This window comes from Phoca vitulina, unplaced genomic scaffold (genome assembly GCF_004348235.1).
Source record: "Phoca vitulina isolate PV1807 unplaced genomic scaffold, GSC_HSeal_1.0 scaffold11, whole genome shotgun sequence".
Classification (NCBI taxonomy): domain Eukaryota; kingdom Metazoa; phylum Chordata; class Mammalia; order Carnivora; family Phocidae; genus Phoca; species Phoca vitulina.
Genome location: NW_022589714.1, coordinates 18,610,243 through 18,631,126, shown reverse-complemented (window position 1 = coordinate 18,631,126; position 20,884 = coordinate 18,610,243). Strand labels below are relative to the sequence as shown.

At 37.9% G+C, this 20,884-nt stretch overlaps 1 protein-coding gene and 1 pseudogene across 1 annotated transcript in view; one reads left to right on the top strand and one right to left on the bottom strand.

The window, feature by feature from the left end:
• Positions 1-20,884, bottom strand: part of COL9A1 (collagen type IX alpha 1 chain) — an 83,466-nt gene that overhangs the window by 27,507 nt on the left and 35,075 nt on the right. The window contains exons 18-28 of the mRNA XM_032410140.1: positions 19,938-19,991; positions 15,649-15,702; positions 13,109-13,162; positions 10,116-10,169; positions 8,686-8,739; positions 8,492-8,545; positions 8,302-8,355; positions 7,814-7,867; positions 6,761-6,805; positions 5,642-5,695; positions 5,483-5,536 (exon numbers count right to left, since the gene is read on the bottom strand). Coding sequence (XP_032266031.1) covers positions 5,483-5,536; positions 5,642-5,695; positions 6,761-6,805; positions 7,814-7,867; positions 8,302-8,355; positions 8,492-8,545; positions 8,686-8,739; positions 10,116-10,169; positions 13,109-13,162; positions 15,649-15,702; positions 19,938-19,991 — 585 coding nt within the window. The remainder of the gene's footprint in view (positions 1-5,482; positions 5,537-5,641; positions 5,696-6,760; positions 6,806-7,813; positions 7,868-8,301; positions 8,356-8,491; positions 8,546-8,685; positions 8,740-10,115; positions 10,170-13,108; positions 13,163-15,648; positions 15,703-19,937; positions 19,992-20,884) is intronic.
• Positions 16,700-16,818, top strand: LOC116635938 (annotated as a pseudogene).

Genomic DNA, 20,884 nt, shown 5'->3' with positions numbered 1-20,884 from the left:
AGTGTTTTAGAAATATATTTCACTAGATGTCTTCCACACTCCATCTCCTTGTTCTTCCTCCTATCTTCCCCCCTCTCCCCTAGATTCTTATTCTGTGATTTTGAGGTCAGACCCAGGAATCTGTTTGGGTTTATGTTGTGTTTGTTTGTCTTCACCAGCTTTACTTTAGACTCTTGTTAAATGCTCACTACGAAAATTCCATAAACACCAAAATTTAAAGTTTGCTAAATATGCCTTGTACTTTTAGAATTGGGCAAGCTAACTTCAAATAAATACCATCCTGCAGAGCCTTGACTTGAGCCGTTGAGGCACTGGAGGGTGGAGATGAAGCTGAGGGCACTGAGCCCCACTGCCAGGTCTGAAACCAGGCTCCACCATGTTGGCCCCAGCCAACTCCAGCCCCGCAACTTCTCCTCTCTGTGCCTCAGTTTCCTCACCTGTAGAGTGGGGATAAAAACAATACCAATCTCATAGGGTTTTTGAAAGTACTAAATAGATACATAAAGCACTTAGAACAGTACGTGGCTAGAGTAAGCACTATGAGAGCATTAGTTATTTTTATCCAAGGTTTTACCCAAGAACTATAGAAATCAGTCAAAATTAAGTATTTTAATCTGTTTAATTAAATGTTCTTTGCCTTTCAAATCTCCCAAGTTTCTTTAAAAGTACAAGTTGCTCTTGGGAAAAAAAAAAAAAGTCCCTAGTCCTCATTTCTCCAGTTTCTGTCAAGACCATTGATCACCAAGAAGAATCGTCTTCTTTTTTTTTTAGAGAGCGGGAGGGGGGCGGGGCAGGGAAAGAGGGAGAGAATCCCAAGCAGGCTCCACACCCAGTGCGGAGCCTGATGTGGGGCTCAATCTCACAACCCTGAGATTATGACTTGAGCCAAAATCAAGAGTCAGACACTTAACTGACTGAGCCACCCCAAAAAGGCACCTTCTTTATAAACAAGTACTGAGAGATATTTTGCAAAACTCATTTCAATAAATACAGACAAATAATTCCATCTGGAAGTCTTCCTTTTCAAATGGAAATACTAGACTTCTAAAATATCACAGAAAAAATCTACTTCATTATACTTGTGTTGTCATAAGTATTTTGCAAAAAAAAGAAATTTAGATTTTATTGCATTGTGCTCTAGATTGTGATGGTGGTTGTATTTGCCTGATTACCCAAAATGCTAACTAGTTGAAGAATGAACATTATTCTTAGTACCATGCTAATTTTAGAAGTGAGAAATTACAAATCATTATACTTAGTCTGAATCATATACGTAAGTGCCTCTCTCTGGGAAAAAGGATGCTGATTAACCCAGAAGATCAATTATGATTTCACAGATTGTTACTTTTACAAACCCATCTTCATATTAACATTGGAAGATCATATTAGTCCTACCACAATGATAATTTTTAGGTTTGTCATAAAGATATTTTTAAAATCTATTCAATTTTACAGCATTGTATAGTTTATATTTTTCTCTGGTGTAGGTTTAAATATTCCCTCACACACGGAGGCAGATCAAAATCTATAACCATCACAGCTGCTTCACAGATTATTGACAGGGATAATTTTCCATGGCCTGGGTGGCACAGGAATGCAGTTTCGATCATTCCACAACACACCATATGTGGACCTCTGTGCTCAGAGCTGTTGGTGATAGGGTGGGGGTGGGACCTCAAGAGAAAATGGGAGAGGCTCTTCACTCCAGGAGTGTATAATCTTCAGAAAACTGGAAGTAGATCAGCATGGCACTCATCCCAGTCAGAAACATGAGAGCAGAGCAAACACAACTTACTCAGCAAAAGCCCTGGCAAGTTCTGGGAAGCCTGAAAGAGGGAAATGGACCAGGAGCCACGGCGTCCAAGACCGCCGCCATTCTCCTGCTGTAAACCAGGAGTCACCCAGATCCAGGTATAACCAGTAGTGTGAGCAAGAAAGCCAGAAGCACCATCCAACTGGTAAAGGCACGTGCTCATATGTAATTGCTGGAGGTGACCAAAAAAACTCCAATGTGTGTTGCTGTGACACGGGGCTAAAGCTCTTAGAACAATGGTTTGAAAGGGGAATACCACTTAATTTCAAAGACATGCTCCAATTAGCCCTGGTCCACTAGTAGAACACATTAGAAAGAGGTTTTCATTCCTTCTACTCAGCTTTTCAACTTGACATTCGCAGGAAAAACTGATAAAACTTGTGAGGAATCATTGAAAATGTGTGAAGTTATCTATGAAACTAAACGTAATGATGTAAGATGAAAGAACAAATGTATCTTTCTGTCAGTAGATTTGGTGTTAAAACTCTGCTCCAGAACTTCAATACTTACAACCTCTCATGACACTTTTCTGTAAAACTTATAGTAGGTGAGAAGTCAATTATTACCAACATAAGCAGCACAGTGAGATTTATTATACCTCCAATTCAATTCGTTTTTAGAAATATTGATTGAGCACCACCTTGCGACAGGCCCTGAGGGAAGAGATGTAGAGAATGCAAAGGTGGATCAGAGGTGTCCCTGCTTCCCTGCAGTTGCCACAGCATGGGGCGAAAGGGGCCCTGGGTTACAGGGTTCAGAATAAGGAGAGAACACTTCTACCTGGGGGATAGGGCATAATCAGAGATGGTTTCACTGTCGAATTAACATTTCAGTTACATCTAAGAAAGGACATGGGCTGTTGAGTCAGAGAATGGGGAAGAAAGCCATCTAAGGGCAGAGTGTAACAAAAGAAAACAGGTGGGCTGAGAAGTGCAGAGATTATTTGGAAATGAGCATGGAATCCAGCTTGACTTGAACACAGGCTCTGAGCAAGGCAGAAGTGAGATGTAAAACCAGAGGATAAACAGACAGTTTAAGATTTGGTACGTCCTTTTCTTGCCAGTGGAAATCCACCGAAGATCTTTAAATAAAGAAGTGATGATGGAAGCTGTACTTGGAACAGACCAATATGGCAGTGTGTGCGGACTGGGATCGCGGCCACTCCCCAGGCCTTTGGCATGGTGTCTGACACTCTTATTTGTCACCATGACTGGGGGAACCCTACTAGAGTTCTAGGGTGAAATCCCGGGAAACTGAAGAACTATCCCAGCCAACATACCAGGAGTACTTTGTTGGGGAACACTGGTAGGGGAAGGAAAGAAGCTGGAAAGGCAAATCAGGAGACATCTGTTAATCCAAGCATCAGCTAATGAGCTGAGCCAGGATGGTGAAGGTGGGCTTAGAAAAGAAGAGTCAAATACAAGAGACCTTAAAAAGGAGGAGGTAGAAGGCCCCTGGGTGGGTGGCTCAGTCAGTTAGGTGTCTGTTTTTGGCTCGAGTCACGATCCTGGAGTCCCAGAATTGAGTCCCGAGTCAGGCTCCTTGCTTAGTGGGGAGTCTGCTTCTCCCTCTGCCCTTCACCCTGCTTGCGCTCACTCTCTCTCTCTCTCAAATAAATAAATAAAATCTTTAAAAAAAGGCGGCGGTAGAATCAACAGGTCCCATTGGAGATAGAAAACGTGATGGAAGAACATCAAGGCTTTGAGCCACAGTGATCAGAGCAAAGAGAATCTGGACATTTACAGAAACTCAAAAATCAAAACCTGAATCAGGCTCAAAGCTTGCATAGGCATAACAGATCTGCCTCCCCTCACATGAGAGAACTAAACACCCTCCACCCCATCTCCTTCTGCAGTTCTTGCCTCTAGTTCTTTATACATCCCATGGCACTTAACCGATGATGGGCCAATCCCTCTCTACTGTGTCACTTTTTGTGTTCAGTGCATGGACCAGACATACAACAGGTGCCCCTTCAACTTTACTGTTCCCTGCTCTATAAAGGGAATATTAGACTTAATAGCCAACATTCTCAAAGTTCCAGTGCCCCTCTCCCACACTGTTAAATCTTTCTGGACCAGTCATGTAGCACCTTCGTTGTTTTAGGAATATGATCTAGCTATAAACTCATTGCTTTGGCAGTCGATTAAAAAATTATTTTAATTAGAAGTTCACAGGCTTCAAGCAAGAGAGAAGAAAGGAATAACTGAGCAGTGAGTCAGCAAGGAGCATAATGAGGAGCAGCAGCTAGTTTCTTTGGCTGCAGAGAAACTTCTGGAAACCACCTGATAGAGGTCAGTTGACAAACACCTGTGAGAAGTGGAAAAACTCCCCTCTCATGTCAAGACACCTGGAATATTTCACTTCCTTGAAACGAAATTGTCATTCAACATGCTCATGAAATCCTTTAAAAGAAGTAACAACAATATTTGGAAATGTTTCTGTGTTCTCACTTGGAGTTCTTTTTGTTACCCAGCAGATTTTTTTTTTTTTTAAGATTTTATTTATTTATTCATGAGAAACAGAGAGAGAGAGAGAGGCAGGGAGCCTGACTCGGGACTGATCCCAGGACCCTGGGATCACGACCTAAGCCGAAGGCAGACGCTTAACCGAATGAGCCACCCAGGCACCCTCCCAGCAGCTTTTAAAAATAACAACTTAAACTGAAGGCCAGAGAAAATTTTTTATGGTCAACAGTAAGTGCATAGTGTTTAATTTCCTACTCAGTTTCTCTCTAAGGGTTAAAGTGTATCTAGTGAGACAATATACATTGCTGTATTGGCTGCAAAATAGACACATTTACAAACTCACACTAAAAGAAGTCCGGCAGTTTCTCAAAAGATTAAATATAGTTACCACATGACCCAGAAATTCCACTCCTAGGTGTTCTACTCAAGAGAAATAAAAACATGTGTCCACAGGAAAACTTGTAGAAAAAATGTTCACAGCTTCATTATTCATAATGGCCAAAAAGTGGAAACAACCCAAATGTCCATCAGTGGATGAAAGAATGAAGGAACGGTGGTATATCCATACTATTGAACATTAGTCAGCAATAAAAAAGAATGAAGTAGGGATACATGCTACAGCATCGCTAAGCCTTGAAACATGCTGAAGGAAGCCATTCACTGAAAAAACCCCACACTGTATGATTCTATTTATATGAAATTTTCAGAACAGGCAAATCTAGACAGAAAGTGGATTAGTGGTTGCCTAGGGCTGAGAGGATTGGGGGGAAATGTTGAGTGACTGCAAGTGGACACAGAGGAGGTTTTTTTTTTGGGTGATGAAAAGGTTTTAAAATTGACTGTGGCAATGATTCCATAATTCTGTAAATATGCTAAAAATCAATGAATTGTATACTTTAAATGGTTGAATTATATAGTATATGAATTACAGCTCATTAAAGTTGTTTTTTTAACCACACTGAAATATTTCCTTCAACATGAGATAAGAGCAAAAAGGGTCCTCATGCTTTTTAAAAATACTTAAAAAAATTTTTAAAAAGCAGATTGTATACATGACTAGCATTCCCATTTCACTGTCTCTCTCGCCTAGCACATGCTCAAACTTGAGAAGGCATTCATGGATAAATGAATAAATGACTGGAAGGACACCCAGCAAAACCCTGAGAAGGCACTTCAGAAGGTTCTATAGAAAAGGAGTACTCACAGGAAGCCCCCGTGGTCCTCGGGGTCCCACCTCTCCTGGCAGCCCCTGTTGGCCCTGTTATGAGGAAGGCAGGGAAAGAAAAAGTTAACACTCCCTAATTCTTTGCTGAGTGATTACAACAGGTGATAACATAAGGAAAGGTAACTCATGTCATCTTACCTGTTTGCCTGAATTCCCCAGTTTACCAGGCTTCCCTGGAGCACCTGTGTTACCCTAAAGGTAAAATGCGACATTCGAAGTAATTCAGACAGCAAGTAAGCAAAATCATCAACCTGTCTTACCCAGATTGGGCATTTCTTACACCTAAATAGCATTAATTCCCTGATTTCACACTGAGAATTTGGGAGGATATAGAATCTCTTTCTTGATGGATACGTTAAAGTTCTTTAGATTCACGATACTGTTCTGTTATTCCCAGAAGTATAATAAAGGTATCAAAAAAAATGTTCAAAAATGAAGGTCAAATGTCAAAAAATGAATAAGAAGATTTTTCTTTCTTCACAATGTTAATTACATTTACCATTTCTATCTCCAATAAACTTCTTGGAGCCCTTTTATCTGACACTGACACTATTAAAATTAAAAAGAATCCTGTGAACATGAGGAATAGGTGGGTTTGCTATTGAGAGGACCCTGCCAGCAAGCTCCAGAGAAAGCACATGTCTGGGGATCCATCTCCACCACCAATCTCTCATGGCCCACTTAGGAAGGGAGCATTTCTGCTGAAGATGCTGTGGACCCCGGAAACTGGAGAGCTATAGCCAATATAACCCAGTAGTGACCAAATTCTACGTTACTCCCATGTTATCTCTTTTATTTAAAGTAAAGCTATATCTTATCCCTTTAATTTTTCCTTCACCTATTGCTTTTAATTGCTGCAATATAAGCACTGGTTGATCAGTCTGAGAACGAAATGTTTAGTATCTTTTTAGTTTAAGCGAAATCATGTTAGTAATATTCACTGACATAATTTCTATAGCTTAATCATAATTTCCTTATTTTAAGTGGTAAAGAGCAATAACACTGTCTCTGTTTTGCACTGACAAAGGATGACACTTCCAGTAAAGAAGTCTAATCAGCAACAATTGGTCAAAGTATTCTTTCTGCAGCTAGGAAAGAGGTTAGTATTTGAGGCCTTAAAAAAAAGCCTTTTTTTAAATTTCTCTTTAGGATCAAATATAAAATAAAAGGTTGGAAATACTAAAAATGATAAAACATATTAATGAAAAAATTAAAAAAACAGAGAAAAGTACTAGTTAAAAAGTTTTCATCTTTTACCTTTTCACCAGCAACACCCTTTACACCAGGAATCCCAGGTACACCCTAAAAGAGGACACACAGAACATGGGTTGAATCACCTCAGCGGAGAATCTGTGAGATGCCATGCCCACTGCACACTGCCGAGGGGCTGAGAGAATCATGACAACATCAAAGCTTTAGTGTGAGGGAGATTCTTCCTAATTCCCAAATTCTGAACGGTTCTAGAACTACCCACAGTTTAGAAGGAATGGCTTTACTCTATCTGGCTTGTTAAGTCTGAATACCCTTAGGCAAATCCTACCTCTAAACTAAAGTTATTTTTCAAGCATGAATTTCCAAATTATAATCCAGTCAAGGGGAGCTCCTACCAGCATGATCCCATGTACAGAATTACAAAACAAAGACCTACTGAAACGCTAAACCTGAAGTAGAAGAACGGAAGAGTAGGAGAACGCTGGCTCAAACTAAAATCTGGTACTATTGGGAGTCCTACTGTTCTCTAACTGATTATTTTAAAACGTCAGATATCATAATAAATTGAGGTCAGCCCTCAAATTACCAAGTATCCCTTTATCACCTTGAAACATTGGTCTCCAAGAATACATCTGTATAATCCACGTTAACCTCTAGCCACATCAATGCAGGGAAATGCCAATTCGAATAATTCAAAATAGCACACAATCAAAAAAGTGGTATCTTATACCTCACATCGTTCCATGAGCATACTCTCAAGCCTCTTATGACTCAACTCTGCTAACAAGAACTTCAGAACTGGTGAAAAGGAGGAGGGAGTATGTGCTCCTGGCCCACAGCTCAGAATTAGTAAACAGATAAGAAAGATTGAGTGAACTAAAGAGAGAAGAAGAATACAAAATACAAATTAAAGCTTAGTATAATTATTAGAGAAATAGTTCCTTATTCAGGAAAAAAGTATAAAATGTAAAACTGTAAAAATGTAAACTTAAAGCATCATATTTCTTCCCCAGAACTTATCAAATTATTTCTCCCTAAAATTCGTATTTTCCAAATATGTAGCTAAACCAATAAACATTTAAAGACCCAAATACTCACAGGTAAGCCCTGCAATCCTGCATCACCAGGAGGCCCAGGCTTCCCTGGCTCACCCTGAGAAAAGAAGTTTTTATTGCATCATCGAACATGTGTGAACTGCAATAAGTCTTTCAAGAAAAGAAAGGACACAGGGCTTCTGCATAGAAGGATTCCCTACAGGTGACCTTATGTGCACTTTTAAAATATGATCCAGTTCAGGGCGGGGAGGGGGCGCGGTGTGAGGTGGGACGGGGGACGGGATGGGGAGGATGGACTTGGGACATAAATTTAATCAAAATACACAATCTCTTTCAACTGCTTTCAACAACAGGGCATTTCTACTGAGTTCCTAAAACCAAGTAAACAAACATACTATTCTAATAGTATTTTTGAGTTGACACTTGATGAAAAAACTAAACGGAGGAAAAAAGCCAAAACCAGCTGAGTAAATCTCCCAGTAATGTAGTAATGGAAATGCTGGGCTCACTTGGCCAGGGCTACATAGCTACCTTTGTCCCAGGCATTCCAGGTATCCCGTCACGGCCATCCACACCTGGCAAGCCCTAAAGACACACAAAGCAACACACTGTGTCTTAGAAACAGTCGCATTCTTCTTCCCTTCATTATTTTCTAAAGTTTTATTACAAGTTAATAATCACTTGGAAAAATGTGGTGGATGACTATTGGCTCAGGACATACCGTGTCACCTTTGGTCCCAGGGAGGCCAGGAATTCCTCTAGAACCTTGAGGGCCCTTGCAGAGCAGAAGGGAAGGGACAGACAAGACATGCTCATTTATCACGACACTTTGGACACATCAAAGACATAAGCATAATCAGCAGAGGACACCAAACAGCACAATGTCTCTAGTGACTGACGTGAATTTGAACTCACTCTATCTCCCCTGGGACCTATTTCTCCTGGAGGTCCTCGCTGTCCTTGATCACCCTGTATGAAAATAAAATGTTAAAAATAGCAAAAGCTACTTATTGATAGACTTTTGAAACTATAAAACACCATCCATATTACCTTATTACTGCTCTTTCACCCCAATGCTTTGCTCTGTCATGGATGCCCAGCTCAAGAAATCTTTTTATAAAAATTACATTGTCTTAAAAATTTATATTGCCATAGGGATCACAAAGACTCACATGTCCTTTGATTTCATTTTAAATGTGTAAATCTTCTGTGCTCTTTGGATCCATACTGCAGGTAACCTTAACATCAGTAACTATGTCCACATATCAGCTAAACTCATTGACTATCATGGTGGGTTGAGGTTTGGGTCAGTTGCCAATCTTTTCTCCATATTATTTCACTCTCCAGGCAATAATAACGGTTTCTGTCAAAATTATCCAGCTAATGTTGATTTATGGTATAGAGGGTAATAGATGAGAGGATGTGTCTTCCTAAACTAGAGCTTTTCTTGAATTGCATAACTACTCTAAAACCTCAAATGGCTTCCTATTGCTACTAGATCAGTTCAAATTGCTCACATTAGCATTAAATACTCTCCACAATGTGATCCTACTTTATATATTCAATTTCATCTCCTCAACAGAAACTTTCCAAGCCAAGCAGTAACAGTCCCTATGACAACACACACCCCATCACCACCAACAGTGTTCCTTCTCACCTGTGCTCTGCTGCCTTTCCCACCCAGAACGGCTTTCCAGATCAACCTGCCTCTAGGATCCTCTTCTTACATGCATTACCTCTACCACATACTCCAGTGCTGGATCTCGTAATGCATAATGTAGTTACATTTTCCCATTGGGCCATAAGAGCTTGATAGTTGAAAATTCTATTTTTCTTATACCTTTTCTACTTTTTCTGTGATAAAGGTGGTTATTAATGGGTGGCTTTTTTATTTATTTCTAGAAAAGGTCTGAGGCAGCCTATAATAATGACACATGTACATATAGCAGTCAAAATATAGAATAATGAGATCAGAAATCATAGAAAAGGATAGAATTACCCAAGAACCTGAAATGAGACAGTTACTGTGACTCTAAGCATCCTGGCAGCCAAAACAAAAGGAAAACACAGCAAACATAAAAACGTAACAATTTGACTTCACCTATGTGAAAAAAACCCATATCAAGTCAAAAGAACATTTCTCTTTATTCAAGGAAGTGATGCTTATCTTAATTAAAATTTGTTTAAATAAATATAAAAACTACTGCCAATTTTACCACTTGAATCATTCACATGTAAAAGACACTTGCATGCACACACACACACACACACACACAGCAAATAATCTATCACTGATCATTGCTAAATAATCTATCATTGGGTCTTGTAAAAGGAAAACTACTTACAGGTGCACCAGGAAGACCTTGAGGCCCAGGTTCTCCATCTAAGCCCCGAGCACCCTGCCAAAAAACAAGACGAAGAAATGAAATTGAGATCAGTCATTAAAAGGCACATCAGTCTTTCCATAGAACATTAATAGCCAGATAAAAAGGAGGTTTTGTGTTTGTAATATATACTGTATTCATCGGTGAACCCCAGGGAGTATTCAATTGGACACCTCAGATATGAAAACACTAGTTTACATCTCCTCATCCCACCAAGAGTACTGATGGCCAATCTTTGATACCACTCTGGATATTTTAACACTACAGCCATCCTTGATTGATGACACGAATTATAAACACTGGTACCTATTTTGAGAAGTTGGCAAACCTATCAGAGGAGGTTTGGGAGTCACCCTCCAGGGTTCTCAGGATTCCTATGGCTATTCATTAATGGTGAAGACCAAGGAGCCACCCAAAGAACAGAAAGGTTGCCATGGACTGCTGCTGCCACAGCTGTGGGTGGGATTCTGTGACACTGGATTTCCACCAAGATCCAGAATCAGAAGTCCAGCCATGTGATTTAGGAGAATGAATTGTAATAAGGATTTGAGTAGCCCCCATTCCATCCTAGATAGACATTAGGTTTGGTTAATATAAAAATAATCCATCTATTTTCTTAACAATAGATTCACCAATCTACCAAGAGATGGGAACTACAGAGCTTTATAAATCTAATTATCTTGAAATCAATGGTGACTTGGTTATATTGTACATATCACCTCCTTATTTAATGATAACAATCAAAATGTGATCTTAAAACAAATATATCAGGGTTTTTTAGTGCTTCCTGCATACGCTACATGATAAAATACAAGCCCCTTCTTTAAATCTTTTTTTCATCCACTAAGTGAATGAGAAGGCAGAAGGGTGACTGAAGTCAACAGGCCATCTCCTAATGAATAGGGTTGAGATAAGGAGATGATAAAATAAATGGAAAACAGTCAAAAGAGTGCTGGATGGATGTCAGGCCAAGAAAACCAGGTGGACAGCATCTGTAGTAAGAATTAAGAATTAGAAAACCTTTGATAGAAGGTTCAGAAAAGGCAGAATCAAAGAAAGAACACAACTGAAGCAGAGGCACCACAGAGACTTGAAATTCTTTGATCCCTAAACACTAGAAGAGAGCATAAAGCATTTTACATTCACCAGGGAAGAAGAGGTTTGGAAGACCCGAAAAAGACCTTGAATTCATCATTCACCCTGCGTTGTGAGCGCAGAGCCCGGCCTTTGCATTATAGAAATGGCTGTGATACACTCACTCTCTCTTATTGCTGTTCAGCATGAGCTCAGTCCCAAAATGCTGTTACTAGGCAACCACTCCAGGGGTCTGAGTTCATGAGAAGAGCTTGCTTTTTTTTCCTTTTTTTTTCTTTTTTGTTATTGAAAGCAATTTGACAGAACTCAAAGGAAATGAGAAATTTTGAAAAATGCCAAGTAAAAAAAATACTTCAAATAAAGAGCATATCAAGAACAGTAATTGGTTTCAAAGTGTGGGGTCACATATTTTAGATGATTTAAACCCAGAAAAAGCAAAGGCCGAGGTATCAGCAACTTCAAAATAAATGGGATTTATTATTTAATAACAGAAGAGATACACACAGAATGTTACTTAAGGTAACATGAATATAGAAATATGAAGTATGTTTTTTTAAAATACAGTGTTTTTAGAAAAGAGATATTCTGGAGGAAATAGAAGAGTAAAACAGACAGAATGACAATACCTAGAAGGGACAAAGAGGCTGAAAAAAAAAAATGAAGTTGAAGGAATTGGTCGCAAAATAATTCCTTCAATTTCCAAAAATGTGCATTTCTTTCAGAAAAATTTGATTTATGGAGCACCTACAATGTGCAAGTTATTCCTGCTTAGCTGTTAATAAAAGTCTCTGCTTCTGTGTGAAATGACACAAATTAGCCATAGAAGTTCTAAAGAGAAAGAGGCGAGGGTCAGAAGTGGTGGCAGGCAAAGTGCTTTTTTGTTTCTCCTGGAACCTACAAATTGGCTTTCCTAATATACTCTCTAAGTGGTAACCATTTTCTTAAAATCTGATAGAAAAGCTAGACACAGCCTTACACACACACACACACACACACACACACACACACACAGTGAGAAAAACATTCCTGAGCACATCAGGAATGTCCAGGTTTCCATTGTTTCTGTTTATGATATTCACCCAGCCAAGCATTCCCCATCCTCCATCCTCCACCAGTGGGAACATGTTATCCTTCTAGGCCTGGCATCCTTCTAATGTCACCTCCTCCATGAGCCCTCCCAGTTCCCTGATCAAGAATAGCCAGCACTCCTTCGTCTTCACTCCCTTACTCTACTTGCCCTCAAATTTATGTGTCTCTTGTTTACACTGTAGTTAGCTATCTACTCGTTTGTTTCTCCCAATAAGTAACAAATTTGAAGTCCTTATTACCCTTTGAATCTCCCCATCATCTCACAGTGCCTTGCTATGGAAATGGTAGGAGAATCTGGCTTTTGAGACAGGGCTAAGGACAGGTTGGTAAACTGGCCACAAGTGTATGATCCTTGTTGAGGACAGAGCTCAGCAACCAGCCTGGAGGGAGGGCCACGGGTGGCCCTAGTGTCCCTGGGGAGATCCTGCCTTCTCTTACCTCTCCCTTTCCATCCTCCCCTGTATTTGCTTTGATTTCCAGATATTGTGTCAGTGCTATCAGTATTAACTATTGGTAATGATAAAGAAATACAAATGTAACATCCCTGTTATTCCTATCTACCCAATATAATTTAAAATATATAATACATAAGCATCATACATACCTACTCATTTCTGTCATCTATGTTTATAACAGAAATGTGAAAACCTAACCAAACATCTACAAAGCAAATAAGAAATTAAAAAATGATGTTGCTGAAAATAAGATATTTTTAAATGGGCAAACAAATATTTTTACATTTTGATATCATATCATCATCATCATCTTACTTTTTCCCCTTTGGCCCCAACTATGCCCGTGATGCCTCGTAATCCTTGAGCTCCCTGGAAATATAAAAAAGAACGGTGAATTTTTTCAGCTGAAGCACACACTTGTTTCTCTCATCACAAAAGTTCCTCCAGAAGCATGTTAACATAACTAAAGGTAACAATAAGAAATAGTGACATTATGTAAATAAATGTTTCTAGTTTGGAAAGAAAAATCCAAGGAGAATTCTTCTGATGGTAAACACTCTTCTAAAACCCTGAAGACGTACACAAACCTGGAGTTGGAGCAATTAACTGATGACAAAAAAGTAAACATCATTAGCTTAAGAGAAGTACAATCATGTATTTTGACTTACTTTTTAACTTAGGTACAGAATACACTGCCATCTCTACTTCCTTCATGATTTGTAACTTGGTTACACATAAGATGGTTGTGATTTTAAACTTTGTAAGGATTTTTCCCCACCAATGTATGCCATCAAAGGCCATTCGGTTTCCAGGCTAGTCCACAAAAGCTTAGGACCTATAAATGGAGCTGAAGTCTCTACTAACCACTAGGAGTCACTACTCATTACACCATCTCTATGATAGAGGCATTCTGCATTCCCACCTGGGGCACAACGAACCCATCTCACCCCATCTCAGGCATAGGAGTGGGTAAGCCTAAAAATAAGGATGTGAGTATGATTTCTAGAATCTTCTTCAATACTGAAATGTCACCATTCTCCATTCTCTGGCCCCACAGGAGCAGGGCTCCAGGAGTGGATCCTGTAAAGGGGGAACCTGGGTGCTCTCTTGGGAGGAGCAGCAAGGGGATGCTCCTTCAGGAAGGCGGAGTGGCCACTTCTGAGCAATTTGCTAATTGGCTTAAGATCAAGTAGCTCTAGGCCAGTCATTCTCTTGTGTTCTCCCTTGGAGAAAATGGGGCAATTCTCTGGCCAACCCTGCCTGCATCTAGATAAGTCACAAATTCTGTGTAGATCAGTTAGGAATGACCAGAATGTGTAAGATGATCCAGCTTAGGATAACCACTTGGGATATAAAATGAGAAATGGCCATTTCAGATTAAAACTGCTCTTTCTGAAGATAATTCTACAAAAAGAATTCCAAAAGTATTTGAGCCAATGGAAGTGACATGAGAATGCCGTGGATTATCTCTTAAGGTGACTACTTTGAAGGACAGAGCTTATATATAAATGTTCCCCAAAGCATTTTTTTTTAAATCTGTGCATTACTTTATAGATACACATTTAAAAAGTGAACATTTGCGAAGTTTATAGAAACCTTTTGGCAAGCCTACTGCCAAACACCAGAAGGTCAGCAAGCACTAACGATAGCCCCCAATGGACCACTTGAGCCATGCAGAACCCAACAGATATCCTTAATCCATGAAAATATTTTTAAATGCTGCTTGCAAAATCCTGTTCTCAGGATTTGGAGGGATAGCTTTAAAAATAACTTTAAGTCCCCACTAAATTTTCATCAGATCAAAAAAAAAAGCATACGTCTCTTACACTATTGCTATCTCCCTCCTACAAAATAGAGTCCATCTCCTTATTGTCTCCTTTCAAAGGCTCAGGGAAGACAACCTTCTGAAATAAACACCTCGTATTCCTCCAGGTTTCCTTAAAGTTCTCATGTGGCTTAAAAACAGAGGACATTCTTACAAATGCTCAGACTCATTTACTTTAGCTGGAATTTCCTTAAACTCTGGGGTAAGTACTAATCTACACAGCTCCCTGAACTCTTTCATAAAAAGCCAGTTGTTTGGGGAAGAGCAGAGCAGGACAAGGAAGGGTGGCCTCATATTCGTCCTCCCTAACTCTTTAGTTCCTGAGAATAGGACCTGAGCGTGTCCTTTACATAGTAAAGGCCTTGGCTAGCTGCAATGTTCAATGAATATTCAGAAATTATTATTTCCATAATTGTTAACTACTCATCTTGACAAGAAACAAAGTGTGACAATTCTACTTTCGTATACAAAAGTAGTATAAATTTTGATGTAGCAAACACCAAATTGAAGTATGCCAATGCCCCAAATTACCTCATTGTGCATATAATTGCAGCAATCTGCCAAAGCACAAGGGACTAACTTTTTATTAAAAGACATGATTACAAGCGATTAAGAATGTTCTAATTATAATGATTACATGCTGGCATAAGGTACTTAAATCCAGTGGATGATGTACCTGCTGTATATTCAGGGTACATGAAATTTTCTATATCATGTGAAAGTACCATAGAATATAAAATATATATATCAACCTCTTGTGTTCAATATTTACTTTCAGATTGCCTAGCCCTGAAATCTAGTAAATGAATGTATGTAATTATAGGTAAAATTTTTCTGTTAAAATGGTGCTTGAATATACAATGGGGATCCTTTCCCATTTTGAAAAAATGGAAATCTCCCAATGCTGGCTTGGTGGGAAAATATGTTAATGTAATACTACTAATCCAAATGCTAAACAGGAAATATTCCAAAAGTCATGAAAAAAGAATATTTGCATATCCTAGTTAAATATTTTTTTAAAATACTTTACTGGAGGTCCTTGAGCTCCAACTTCTCCTTGTTCCCCCTGGTCACCTTCTTCACCCTAATAAACAACAGAAAAGCACACCAAATGTTATTCCAGCAAATGAGCATAGATAGATGACTCAGCACATTTGAAATTCACTTGGCATCCCCTGAGTTATGTTACTATACTTTCTTAAATTAGTTTATATGAGTAATCCATATTAATTGTAGGACATAGAAAATACAGAGAAATATACGAATAAAGTCACCCAAAGCCCACCTTTTAACTATAAATACCAGTAACATCTTAGATGCTTCTCTATAATGGGGTCATGGGGAAGGAAAGGACAGAGAGAGAACATACATACATTCATGTTCCCAGTGTGTGTGTGTGTGGGGGTGTGTTATTAGGAAAATATGATCATGCTATGCAAACTTTTCCATCAACTACAATATTATTTATTTGTGATTTTCACCTTTAACTTTTCTTATTATAATTTTTCTACCAAAACAATTTTTAAAAAGTATTTAAATCAGTCTTTCTTTTCTTGGCTTGTACCTTTGATGTCACCCACAGAAAAGCTTTCTCCACACCCAAAATATATAAATATTCATATATATTTTTCTTCTATAACTTCATAGTTTAATTTTTTACATAGAAATCTTTAATTGATTTTAATGTAAAATATAAAGTAGAAATCTATCATTTTTGGAGGTGGGTGGGGTGATGGGGTAACTGGGTGATGGGCATAAAGAAGGCCATGTGATGTGATAAACACTGGGTATTATGTGCAACTGATGAATTATTGAACTCTACATCTGAAATAAATGATGTACTATATGTTGGCTAACTGAATTTAAATTAAAAAAAAGAAATCTATCATTTTTTTTTCATGGTAATTGGCCATTTTCTCTAATATCATTTATCAAATACTAGATTCTCTCTACATAGGCTGGAAAATTCTTCTTTAACATATAGTAAATTGTGAAATATACTCATTTCTAGATTTCCTACTCTGCTCTTCTCATCTGTTGTATGAATTTGCCAATACCACATTTTAATTATTGAAATTTTAAGCTTTGCGCAGTGGCAGTATCGTAGTCAATGAGGTTTATCCGAGGCGCGATTATTGCTAATTGAAATTTTATAATACATCTTAGTCTCAGAGAGAATTCCTTTAGCTTTATTTTTCATTTATGGTTACTCTTATTTTTCAGTTTTTCCTAAATGTTTACTCTTCCGGATGCACTTTAGAATTATTTGGAAAATCCTCACAAAAATACTACTTGTTTTATATTAGGACTGCACTAAATGAAAAGATTAATATGGACAGAATTAGATTCTTTACAATACTGAGTCTATCTTGGAACTCAGTGTATCTCCCTAGTGAATCAAAACTTTTTCTTTCCTTCAATAAAGCTTTGCTCTTTTCCTCATATTAGTCTTGATTATTTAAGTTTGTTCTAAGGTATCTTTACTATTTGGTAGCTATTGCCAATGGAATCTTCTTCCATTTTGTTTTCTAACTAATTATTGTTTGACTTTTTGATATTAATTTTATAACCTCTGATATACTTTAAAATGTTAGTATATATAATTTAGTATATTTAAAATGTTAGAAAAGAAATACAACTGCTGTTTCTTACAGAAAGATTACTTGACTGACTCTGAAAAAATGTTATTTTTCCCTCTGACAAGGTTTTTTTTTTTTTTACAGAAATATACTGCCTTACATTTCCTGTGGTAATGGATATCTTAAATTGTAAAATTAATCATGGGAAAAATTCATTTTAATATTATGTGCATAATATTAGATAAAAATCTATTTCTGTTGTTTATTACATATTTCAATTCATCCATGTTCTTCCTCTACAAACTATACCTTATAGAGATTGTCACACACACACACACACAGAGAAATACAGAAAATTGAACAGCAATATTAATATAGAACTTTTGGGCATAACTGCAAAGAACTAGGTTATGCCTAAATCATTTATACTTGACTTTTGAATCAATTATGAGAGTGTTACATAGTGGTTTCACTCTCATAATTTTATTCAGATTATATTCCATAAGAATATATGATTGACAGCGAGGAGAGGCAGTCCCAATGGGAAAGCCAGTGAATTAGCTATTTCAAGGAATGGATAATCAACACATGTGTGTAATTAACTGCTATCTCTATGTCCCTGCCTAACTATCAAAACAACAGTGATTGATATGTGCACAGTAAGTTTTCATTAGCAAGGTGTGGGGTACAGTAAGTTTTCATTAGCAAGGTTTGGGGTATTTTCCTACAGATTCCAGGATAAACCTTGGAGTAATATAGTTGATTTAAATATTTTACCAGCAGATGAATAGCACACAACTAATCAATAACCACAACATAAAAAAAATAAAATAAAATAAAATAAAATAACCACAACATAATGACAAATTTAGGAATAGAAATTTATTATCATTTTACTGAAAGACTTTTGACTGTTCATTCCTACATCCATAAACAAAATTTAAAATCTTCATTAACTAATTTGTAGAGTAAATCAAGGCAGAATTGTGAATCCACTTTCAGTTTACAGTTCAGTGCATCTATTACACTTTTAAGTTTCATTCTTCAATGAACTATTGTCATCCTATCTTCCCATATAAATTTTCAAAGACACCACTGAAAGGTGTAAGTGACACAACATGTGAAATAAATTAAAGGAGTGTTCAACAATGACCAATAAAATTTTGGCCAATTATCTCACACACCCAAACAATTTTCAGGTTCTTCACTGAAAATCAAACCAAATTTGAGAGTCTGGATAACTAACTTGTATAGGTATCAATAATATTAGTTTCTTGGAGAGAGGGGGAAAATACTCTAATTGACACCTCCATCCCCAAATAGGGTTGTAAAAGTTCCCCCAAAGGAAAGGGGTCACTAAAAGAAGGAAGAGAGCATGGCATCAAAAATAACACAAGTCTACCATGTCTGCTTGACTACATGCATTAACTCATGAATATCTTTTGGTATAATGTAATATCCTTACACACCTTTTTCTGTGGTTAGATAATATTCTCTTATATGGATATGTCATACTTAATTCAGCCAGTCTCCTGTGGGGGGGACATATTTTTTTCACTTCTGTGCCCCTGGCACTTAGAATAAACCCTGGCACACAGCAGGTACTTAATAAATATTTGTTGAATTTTTTTAACTATGAATTTCAAGATTTAATGGGGGAATGAGCATGCAGAAAAATTTCTAAAGTACTCAACTTTTTTCTACTTTCTCCAATTTGACATTAAGAACCCAGCTATTACATTCCAGATAGATAAAATGCCTTAATTACTCAGGGCCCAAGTAATAAAAGACTAGAAATAAGTGTCCAAACTGTAATAGGGTCGAGAAAATTGGCTTATTTATCCTGATTATCTCAGGTTGTTCAACAGACTGATTTTAGCTAGAGTTCAAGGATATTAATGCCTGACGATATAATAAATTGCCTCTCCAGTTCTTAACTTCCAAAGAAAAAGACTAAGTTTCTGTCTCCGCCCAATAAAGGTATAGAAGGGCACAGTCAACAAAGTCTAGAAAATCCACATTAATAAGAACAGTTTGACTTTGTAAAGTATCACAGAATTAACAGGGACAAAACTTCTGTTATGCAGGAAGTCAAATTCTTAGACAATTTACACCAGTGGATTTAAAAAAAAGCAAATAATTCATCTTACTTCACATTTTGCCTTGGTATTTCTGCAAGGCATGCCAGCCCCAAAGCTAGTTGTGCTGTGGATTCCATGTTTCTATCCAGATAATAACATAATTCCATCACTCACTTTCGAATTACTCAAAATCTAAATTCTATTGAAATGGAGTCAGAAACAGACAAATTATTTCAGAACTTAAGATGAGAAGCTATCAGCTCTCAACCTCCTGTTTGCTAGTGTCAGCAACACTTGTCATAAAATTTTACAAATGTCATAAAATTTTGTTTAGTGCAGTGGAAAATCTAGCTGAATAATGTTTGACTGTCAAAAGCATCAAGGAAAAAAAGCTGAGTGTGATTGATTTCAAAAGAAAAGCAAGGAGCAGCAACACAGGAAAGAATGAAATGTATGGTGTATTATTGTTTCTTGTAATTGAACAACATGAGAATATTATGCTTAGTCAGAATATTGATGCAGCTACTGAAAACCTGTCAATCATCATTTGAAAAGGAAGGATAAAATCTCATGCTTTCTTATTCCTTAAAATTCCTTGGAATAAAAGCAATCACTACCTCCTAATCACAGTTTACCCACTATATACTCATTTTTCTTACCTTGTGACCTTGTCTTCCAGGTTCACCAATTTCTCCTTTAGCCCCTTTATGACCCTAAAAATGCATAATTAACAAGTAAATAAATTAACAAATTAAAAAATAATTCTATTGGGTTTGTCACAGAAAGTGGTCAGAAGGTTCATAAAGTAATCTTGCTTCCCTAAATCTGTGTCAGTGTGCTACCCAGAAAAAGGTTATGTCACAAAGAAACTGACGCCTTCAATGACCTTAATACTGCCACGCATATTACATGACTAGTGTATATGATAAATATTAACTCTAGTTAATAGAAAACCACTGTTCTAGAATAACAAAGCTTCATTACCCAGTTCAGCAACATGATGTATTACCAGCTGATCCCTAGATCCCTCTGTCCCAAACTTCCTCTCACAGCTGGGTTAAGAGCTTTAAGCCTTCTCCAGCATCAGGAACTTTTTCCTCAAAGGTGACAGTCCTGACCGAGCTCAGCTGGCTATCCCCTGCTCTCTCCATGCTGCTCCGAAAACCCTTCCGCCTCCTCTATACCCACCTCCTTCTTGGTGGAAAAAGAGCTGATATAAGAAAGGCAGCTCCCCAGATGCACGACTTCCACCTCTTCTTGTACACAATTACAAATGCAAAGGGAAAGCCATAAAGGGCAGTCCGTGAAAGCTGCATAGCATGAGAAGAAAATCCCTCTCTTCTTGTCGGGCCACTAGTTCTAAGCATGTGTGTGCTCTGGGTGGTAACATGAGGCAAATGGGAAATGAACATTCCAAAATTAAGTCTATCAGAGCTTTCACCCTCGGAGAATTTCTTGTTCTGACAGTGTAGGTCTTGGTGAAAAATAAGACACCAGTCCAGGACCAGGGGCGCCTGGGTGGCTCAGTCGTTAAGCATCTGCCTTCGGCTCAGGTCATGATCCTGGGGTCCCGAGATCGAGCCCCGCATCAGGCTCCCTGCTCCAC